The sequence below is a fragment of the Lipomyces arxii genome (assembly GCF_038497795.1).
Source record: "Lipomyces arxii strain Phaff 12-163 unplaced genomic scaffold V1512scaffold_3, whole genome shotgun sequence".
Lineage (NCBI taxonomy): Eukaryota > Fungi > Ascomycota > Lipomycetes > Lipomycetales > Lipomycetaceae > Lipomyces > Lipomyces arxii.
In genome coordinates, this window is record NW_027117702.1 from 936,273 (window position 1) to 944,660 (window position 8,388).

Here is an 8,388-nt window from a genome sequence, read left to right on the forward strand (position 1 = left end):
ATGATTATTTGCAAATCGATTTATAATTTCTTTTATTTAATTAGTTCATTACAAATTTCCTGTTTGTTTTTACAGATTTTAGTCACATTTGTGCGAAACACGGCAAGTTCCGTCTCCGCATCCGACCAGGCCGGCGGATTCAATTTCGGCTTCTGATTCGTCCATTTCTCCGGTCTCACTCTTATCATGCCATTTTTCATACTGAAATACACTGAATAATGAATGTATAATGGATATTTTATAATGTATTATTATAATATATAATGCAATAAGAATGACACAGCAGTCGTAATGGCAGGGGATTAATACCCCGGCATTCGTACCGCGTGACTCCGGCGGATCCCCCACAATCCTAAAATATCTTAACGCTTAACGCTTATTAATGCTACATAGTTAACCAATCAAACCCTTTTCAACACTAAACGCCTTCCAAATTACAAAAACCGTGATGCTTCATAAACAGCAGCAGTTCCAACCGCAAACGCGAGTCCAACCCACATTCGCGGCCGGCTGACTGGTTGCAGTGGCTCTGGTTCCATTAACTCTTCGGCTATCTTTTTCTCCACCAGGTGTGCGTCATGGTTCTGGGCGGCAGAAGGAGATGCGTGTTGGTTCCGTTTGGCCGGCGCGACGGTTATTGTGTCTGTCGGAGAACAAGCTTCGCCAATGATTGGACGCAAACCGGGTGGAACGGGTAGGATTGCGATTTCTATTTTTTGATGTTTTTGTTGTCTTGGTTGAATTTCTGCCTGGATCTTCTTGCGAGGCCTGCCTCTTCGTCTTTTGATTGGTACTATATTGTCGTCCAGAGTGGTTGGTTTTGATTTTGGTTTTGGTTTTGGTTTGCTTTTGTTTGAGATCTTAAGAGTCACTTTTGGTTGTCGTTTGATTTTGTTTGGTATCTTAAGAGTGACTAGTTTCTGTTTAGGTGGATCAATGACAGGAAATGACTGTACTTCAGGAGTCGACTGTCTTGATTCTGAAAACAAGGCCGACACTATACTCTCTGGTGTGTCTGTGTTTGCCGGCGGCGATGGCATTGGATTGTTTGAAAGTAGAGCTGGTGAGATTGTGGTCAGCATGTCTGTTGATTGCTGGTAGCGCGTGTCGAGAACCGAGCCGAAGCTGAATGTCGGCAAGTCTGAGCTTGGTATGATGTTGTTTTGAATATAGTCTGATTGCAATATGGTTTCGAGTTGATTTAGTCTGTAATCCATTATACTTTGTGTGTCGGTTTGTCGATCTGGTGTGATGTAAGAACGTGCGTCAATGTTTGGTTCTGTGTAATTCCAATCTGGTAGAAGTTCAGAAGGCAATTGATTTATTTGAGTAAACTGACTTTGTATTTGTGGTGAATTAAGTGTAGTTTGCGATGGTAACGAAGGGATGGCTGTGTCTGGTAAATTGTCGTCTAGTTCCGATTGTTCGGTTGTATTGGATCTAAAGTATGGCAGTCTTGGATGAGGAGTAATTGAGGCGTAGTATTCCATATCTATAGAATGGTTTAGTATAGAAGACGCGTTGATTGATAAAACTTACAATTTGAAGAATACGCTTCATTCGGTGGAGGTTGAGTCATTGTCACTAAAGGTGAATCAATGCTCTTCCTTTCCTTTAGTGTCGATAGCAATAATATTGGTAATAGTGACAATAGTGACAACAGCGACAATAATCAGACTTGGTTGACAATTAGAGATGCCTACTGAAAATTGCATAGTCCAGAGAACGCGACAACGACACACGTGATATACGAAGGTTTCGACATGATTAGGGTTTAGGCATTAACTATAATCTTTCAGGGCGTATTCGACACACTAAAACAACTGTGTCCGCGCTCTGACCATGCATCTCATCAGCGTGTACTGTGTACTGCGTATGTGTGTCGTCGGTGAGTGCATCATCGCTTCGACTGACCCTTCAAGACTCCGCACGCCTCACAGTTAATCAGTCAGTACCCATTATCCACACACACACACACACACACACACAGTACGTACACAGTACTCACACACGATACACACACACATCTCTAACTATACACTCACTATACAATATTCATCATATAAACTAGAGCATTCTTTTGCAATGCTCGCGTTAGGGCCTAAATCGCCTGATCCGCTATTGCCTCAGCAATCAACTCCACCTACCTCGTCGTCTCAATCATCTGATCCTTCACAACTTCAGTCCCTTCAATCTGTACAAGCTGTGACAACAGCAACAACTCAGTCAGTTCAATCTTCAGATCACATCGCATCATTCACACTCTCTTCACTCGATTTTGGCCATTCTGCTCCAACCCCTGAATCTGAAGAGCCACGACAATCTGTCCACGTGCACTTATCACAATCATCGTCCCCAACCTTATCTGCATTATCACCAATATCATCATTATTACTATGTAGTTCACCACCTGTTTATGGTATAAGGGCTGCAGATTTGGCCTCGGCTATGGACCAAATGGCATATTCACCTCTACCGCCGCCTCATTCGGTGTTTCCTTGGTTACACGGTCTACATCCTGATAATGATCTCCAATTAGCATTTCTAGATCCTAAAAAGCAAGCACAGTCTCCAGCTACATTTAGAAACATCACATTAGTTAAGCTCGGAAGTCTGGCTGCGTGCAAATTGAAGGGAACTGTGCCTCATAAGGACTTCTTGCCTGACATGGCCTCGAATCAACCCGGGTTTCTTAATCTTGATCCTCCAAAAGGTGTAGGCTTGAGGAACTTTCACATTCAAGTCGCGAAAATCGCAACCTTGTCAGATATCGTTGTGTACTCAAAGAAAGGTTTACCGACAGATAGGTTACTAGGGTTAGCCCAACGTATATCTCAAGCTCAGATTTATCATCGGTCAATCAACACAAATTTTCCTGTGTATAATACGTATATTGTGCTTGATCCGTTTGAAGTCTTTGAACAGAATTATCCTGATCTGGTTGGCATCTCAAGCACAGGAAAGTGCTACGATCATGCTCGCGACTTTTTATACCACGAACGGCGGGAAATGACCGCAATGTCGGCTGCAACACAGGTCACTGAAAAAATGTACTTTGGCAATCTTGCAGACACGGCTGATGAGTCCGACGTGGCTCAATTCGATGTTTACGTCGAGTGCATAAGCCAGGCAAGTATCCCGACATTGGACTACATGCGCACAATCGACCAGAGCATGGCCGTCGGGCCGCACCCGGTTTCTGCGCATCTCGACTTCCCGTCTTCAGGAAGTCTGATGCTTGGGAATTTGACAGATTCAGACCTGGACTTAATTGTCCTGTTTTGCGAGTGGCTGCATAAACATACTCATGAAAATAATCATCGGGTCTTGCTGTTTTGTTTGGATGGATACACGGAAACCAGTATGCTTGGACTTGCGTACTTGATGTACACGACTGGGGTCAGTGCACCTCAGGCCTATATCGATCTACACAAGAAATATGATCGCGCGTTTTTCACGTTCCCGGCAGATTTGGTCTTACTGAATCATCTACAGCCGCGTCTATTGCAGCGGTCGCCGACAGCAGTCACGATCGCACGTGAACCAATCCCGGACTGGTTCATGTTGATGGACGGCAGTCTGCCTTCCAAGATTTTTCCGCATGTGTACCTTGGGAATCTGGGGCACGCGAATAATCCTGAGCTATTGCGGCACCTGGGCATCAAACGGGTGTTATCTGTCGGTGAGGTCATCGACTGGCACCAATATGACCGGGACAAGGAGTGGTTTACGAGGTTGATGTACGTCGACCAAGTTCAAGACGATGGTATCGACTCTTTAAGCCGGTCAATTGAAGACTGTCTTGAGTTTTTAGATGAGGGGTTTCGAGTACACGAGCCTACGTTGGTGCATTGCCGTGTTGGCGTATCTCGTAGCGCGACTGTGTGCATAGCAGAAGCCATGCGACGGGAAGGCATGTCACTTCCGCGGGCGTATTTGTTTGTGCGGGCCCGGCGGCTAAACGTGATTATCCAGCCGAACTTGCGGTTCATGTACGAGCTTATGAAGTGGGAGGAGGACGAGTCTGCGCGGCGCGGGGTCGTGCGGCATAGACGAGATATGGAGTGGGCGGTACTGTGTCGGGAGATCGCCGCCATGAACAAGGCGTATATCCCTACATGAAGAACTAAGAATGGGTGCATTTTTTTGAATACGGGTTTCGGCGCTGGGCACAAGGATGGAGTAATATTTAGGGAGTTGCTTGTTGCTAATAATATGTTCTTGTCATAAACTATAATTCACCGTGACGGTCTTTTGATCTTCGAAGGTGATCTCTGTCGTACTAATTTTCTGTAATAAACCGTGACGCCTTGTTTCTGCTGAAATTGAGCGATCTTTGTATGCTGATTTTGAAAATACTGTGCTATTATTCGATAAATGTAAACAATCAAATCATACACAATGAGTACAATAGTCGGACCCATTAGCAATGCCGCGATAGCCATCTACTTGATTAGCGTTTGCTCATAGTCATCGCAGTTAAGTACTCACGCATATTCGCGACACGATCATGACAACAATCGAGATTGCAGACTCGAGCATTACGCGAAATGCCCCCAACACGCGTCTTTGTTTCTGCTCTTGCGTAGTCTTGTTTAGATGTATGGAGAGTTTTAGAGAGGGAGATGCGGCTTATCGGCCAACGCGTTCGAAAGATTCGGATTACATAATATATTAACAACATTTTCACATGACAAATTAACTCTTAACACCAAAATTTGTATGCTCTGTAAAATAATCCACGACTTGCCAATTCTGCGCGTTCGGCCTCGAGTTCGGTCGCAAACACTTGTGGATCGACTTCGCGTCTGCCCGAGACCAAGTCTGCGTCTGCAGCGGCAACAAAACTGGTTCTTCGCCAGACTTTGTAACATACAAACAGCATAATCACGACCGGGACCGTCAGTGTATCTTGCAACACGCTCTCAATTGTCGCATGACCCCGAGTCGGCGAGAACGCGGTCCAGATTTGGGCACCCAAGACAAAGATGTTGATTGCCAGCCCGATACTTGAGCCAATGACTCCAGGCTGAGATTGGAATGCTAAGTCTGTCAACTGGTAGCCTTGAGCCCTCAACGCGGCCCGGAATCGGATGTGCGCAAAGCAGATCGAGCCCCAGGTGAAGATGCTGGACAGACCAGAGAGCGAGAGTAACCAGTTAAAAACCGGGCCTTCTGCAGGCGACACGCACACAAATCCGAGCAGTCCAAATACAGCGGTGACTCCTATAGCGGCCAAAGGGCGACCGGCGCGGTCGATGTAACCCAGGAAGCGAGGCGCTTGTCCGAGATCGGCGAGAGAAGCGAGCGTACGACTGCAGCCGTAAACAGACGAGTTGCCGACCGATAACACCGCAATTAAAATGATTGCGTTCATGACGTGCGGAAATGCTTTCAACCCTGCACCTTGCATCGCAATCACAAACGGCGAAGCAGCAGCGTCTACGTGCGAGCTGGCGCCTAACAACCGGTCTGAATCGTACGGAACCAGCAACCCGACAACGGTCAGCGCAACAATGTAGAAGACTGTGATGCGCCAAAACACCTGTTTGACTGCAGACGGTAACGTCTTGCGCGGGTTTGCGGTCTCAGCGCTGGCGAGCCCGACCAACTCGGTCCCCGCGAACGCAAACGCTGCAGTTACAAACACGGCGCATAGACCTTTAAGTCCGTTGTTGAACGCGCCGGGATTGTGCCAGTACTTGCCACCAATGTACCCGCCTTCAGGTGCGCCACCACAGTTGATGACGATCCCGACAATGATAAACATAATCACGCTGACGACCTTGACAAGTGAGAACGCAAACTCGGCTTCGGCATAGCCTTTGACGCCAAACAGGTTGATGATTACAATGAAAGTCCAAAAAATTGCAACCCACACGGTCTTGTTGACCGGAACGTTCCAGTACTGCAACGTGATGGACGCGGCGACGAGTTCGAGCGGAAACACGACAAGCCATTGCATCGCGTAGTTCCAGCCCATGGCGAAGCCCCAAGCCGGGTCGATGAATCTCGTTGAAAACGTCGAAAACGAGCCTGCGACTGGGATGCAGACCGCTAACTCTCCTAATGCGTGCACAACAGTGTACAACATCACTCCGATAATCATAAATGCAATTAAGACCGACGCCGGTCCGCCATTGCTCAAAGTTTTTCTAAAATAAATTAGCAATAGATTCTATTCGTTTCGCATCTCAAACTCACCCGGAATTTACGAACAAACCTGTCCCAATCGACCCGCCAATTGCGATCATTTGCAAGTGTCTGCCCTTTAGGTTACGTGACAATGGCGACGCAGCAACTCGAGCCGCTCCACTTTCATCCCCTCCTTTGGCTAGTGCGAGCTCGTGCCTCGTGAAAGAGTGTGCAAATTTGTGAAAGCCGGACTCGGTCTTGTTAACGAACTCGACGGACTCAGCATGCACAGAGGTATCTTTAATGTCAGACATTGCAAAAGAAAGCAAGATAATAGTAAGATGGTATTATGTTTACGCAAGTACTAGTGAAAAACAAATCAAGAGAAGAAAAAGAGTACAGTGAGAGCATTTATATTGTCAGAATCAGCTCGGTTGCCATTGCAACACAATCATTTTGTCCTAATCGGGACCTTTTGATTTGAAGAGAACACTGTCACGTGCGATTTGTCCACATTAATCCATCTGGGCTCACTCCTTTCCTTCAAAAAGTTAGTTTAAATCTTGGCAAACATCAATTCATCTTGTTTGGATAATCCAATCGAGCAGCGATGGCAGAATCGGGAGAGTAATTCCTCACTGGGACAAATCTCTAAATTGCCCTAACCCGACATGTTCTGTCAACGCGTGTCCCATGCCTGCACACAAACAACTAAGCGTCAAATGATTTCACTCGTCGTGGCCGCGACGTCCACATCACTCGCGATAGGCCGCAATGGTAGCTTACCGTGGCGTTTGCCGACTGATACCAAATTCTTCAAACTCTTGACTACACCGCACACCGTCATCATGGGCCACACGACCTGGCGCTCAATCCCGTCTCGATTCAGACCATTCCCGAACCGGACCAACATTGTGCTCTCACGCACACCGGAATCGATTTTAGCGCCTGACTCGGTGCTTCGCACTACTTCGCTTGACGCCGCGCTGGCGGCCGCGAAGGGACATGTCTTCATCGTTGGCGGCGCTGAAATCTACGCAGTTGCGCTAGCACACCCGGCTCTAGACGCCATTTTTTTGACACAAGTCTACGCTGACGAAGGTGTGCTGAAATGTGACACGTTCATGCAAGACTTTCGATCGAAACCGTGGGTTAGAAGATCGACTGATCAGTTGAAATCGTGTTTGGACTCGATTGGTGCGATCGAGGCTGCAAAGCTCGTGCCTCATGGGATCGTAACTGAAAATGGGATAGAGTACGAATTTACGTTGTGGAAAAGGGAGTAGAATGTACAAAGATAGTAATACATGTAAATATTCATTCTGAGTTGCAACAGTCGTGAAACTGACAAATGGTTTTATATTCTGATTTAATCTGACTTAAGTAGATGTAGCAGTTATTATTCACCAGCTCCAGTGCAATGGGACGCGTTGGAAGCCCTGGGTATATGACAGCAATGCGCTTCGATGGTGAAGATTCAATCTTGGTTCGGAGAAGATTTGAGTTAGGACGGAATTGTGATGCAAAACGATGTTAAATTAATGCTAGCAAGCTGTACGCATGAAGGCTACATTGAGTAGTATCAGTATCAAATGTTCTGCTGATCTGGGGCAGGGCAGGACACGGTTGACTAAACCAAGCCGTTTATTTACACAATCAGTCACAGATACAGATCAGTATCCGCAGTTGGAATTTCTTCGACCTGAATAGGTATATAATTCACTAACAGAATAGGCTATCAGTTTAAAAGACAAGAAGAATAGGCCTAAACTGGTATACCCATACCATAACGATTTCAAACCGCCATCTCACATATCTACGAACAAGTACAGTACGGTACAGAACACTCAATATTTTTGACCGTCATGACCCAGTGTACAGGTTGTAGTAGATATTATGTCGACATAAAGATCTTGGATTACCATTCTTATATTAGCCCGCATTTGTAGCAAGTCCACATTATTTTGGTGTCACATCTCGGACACACCTTCGACTGCACTTGTGTCGATTAATTCACCCTAACCCCACTGAGAAATTGTAACCCAAAAAAAATAAAAAGATTTGTAGAATCAAATGCCTCGAAACGGATTTGAACCGATGATCTCAGCATTACTAGTGCTGCGCCTTACCAACTTGGCCATCGAGGCTTGATTTGTGAAATGTTAAGGAACTGACCTTGACTAACCATCTAACTTTCTTCTAAATCTTCTTTTCTAGATATTCCAACATCCTTCAAGACCTTTCCTTTTACTT

At 46.0% G+C, this 8,388-nt stretch overlaps 5 protein-coding genes and 1 non-coding gene across 6 annotated transcripts; 2 read left to right on the forward strand and 4 right to left on the reverse strand.

The window, feature by feature from the left end:
- Window positions 1-10: 10 nt before the first annotated feature.
- V1512DRAFT_259785 (uncharacterized protein) lies at window positions 11-1,703 on the reverse strand. The gene is made up of 2 exons (XM_066915717.1): window positions 1,540-1,703; window positions 11-1,492 (listed from the first exon to the last, which is right to left on the reverse strand). Exons 1-2 carry the CDS (start codon window positions 1,577-1,579, stop codon window positions 435-437), a joined length of 1,098 nt encoding a protein of 365 aa, XP_066773288.1. The 5' UTR covers window positions 1,580-1,703; the 3' UTR covers window positions 11-434.
- Window positions 1,704-1,916: 213 nt separating this feature from the next.
- V1512DRAFT_259787 (uncharacterized protein) lies at window positions 1,917-4,237 on the forward strand. Its single transcript, XM_066915718.1, has one exon. The coding sequence runs from the start codon at window positions 2,086-2,088 to the stop codon at window positions 4,120-4,122; it is 2,037 nt and encodes a 678-aa protein (XP_066773289.1). The 5' UTR covers window positions 1,917-2,085; the 3' UTR covers window positions 4,123-4,237.
- Window position 4,238: 1 nt separating this feature from the next.
- On the reverse strand, window positions 4,239-4,542 carry V1512DRAFT_246430 (uncharacterized protein; the record flags this gene model as incomplete). The annotated part of the gene is made up of 2 exons (XM_066914428.1): window positions 4,239-4,445; window positions 4,492-4,542. The coding sequence occupies 2 exons, from the start codon at window positions 4,540-4,542 to the stop codon at window positions 4,239-4,241; spliced, it is 258 nt and encodes an 85-aa protein (XP_066773290.1).
- Window positions 4,543-4,647: 105 nt separating this feature from the next.
- Window positions 4,648-6,737, reverse strand: V1512DRAFT_290041 (amino acid permease/ SLC12A domain-containing protein). Its single transcript, XM_066918200.1, has 2 exons — window positions 6,205-6,737; window positions 4,648-6,155 (listed from the first exon to the last, which is right to left on the reverse strand). The coding sequence occupies exons 1-2, from the start codon at window positions 6,447-6,449 to the stop codon at window positions 4,706-4,708; spliced, it is 1,695 nt and encodes a 564-aa protein (XP_066773291.1). The 5' UTR covers window positions 6,450-6,737; the 3' UTR covers window positions 4,648-4,705.
- Window positions 6,738-6,767: 30 nt separating this feature from the next.
- Window positions 6,768-7,461, forward strand: V1512DRAFT_259790 (dihydrofolate reductase-like domain-containing protein). Its single transcript, XM_066915719.1, has one exon. The coding sequence runs from the start codon at window positions 6,807-6,809 to the stop codon at window positions 7,419-7,421; it is 615 nt and encodes a 204-aa protein (XP_066773292.1). The 5' UTR covers window positions 6,768-6,806; the 3' UTR covers window positions 7,422-7,461.
- A 748-nt stretch (window positions 7,462-8,209) lies between these two features.
- Window positions 8,210-8,282, reverse strand: V1512DRAFT_t18. Its single transcript has one exon. It is a non-coding gene; the product is annotated as a tRNA-Thr (tRNA).
- Window positions 8,283-8,388: the final 106 nt, after the last annotated feature.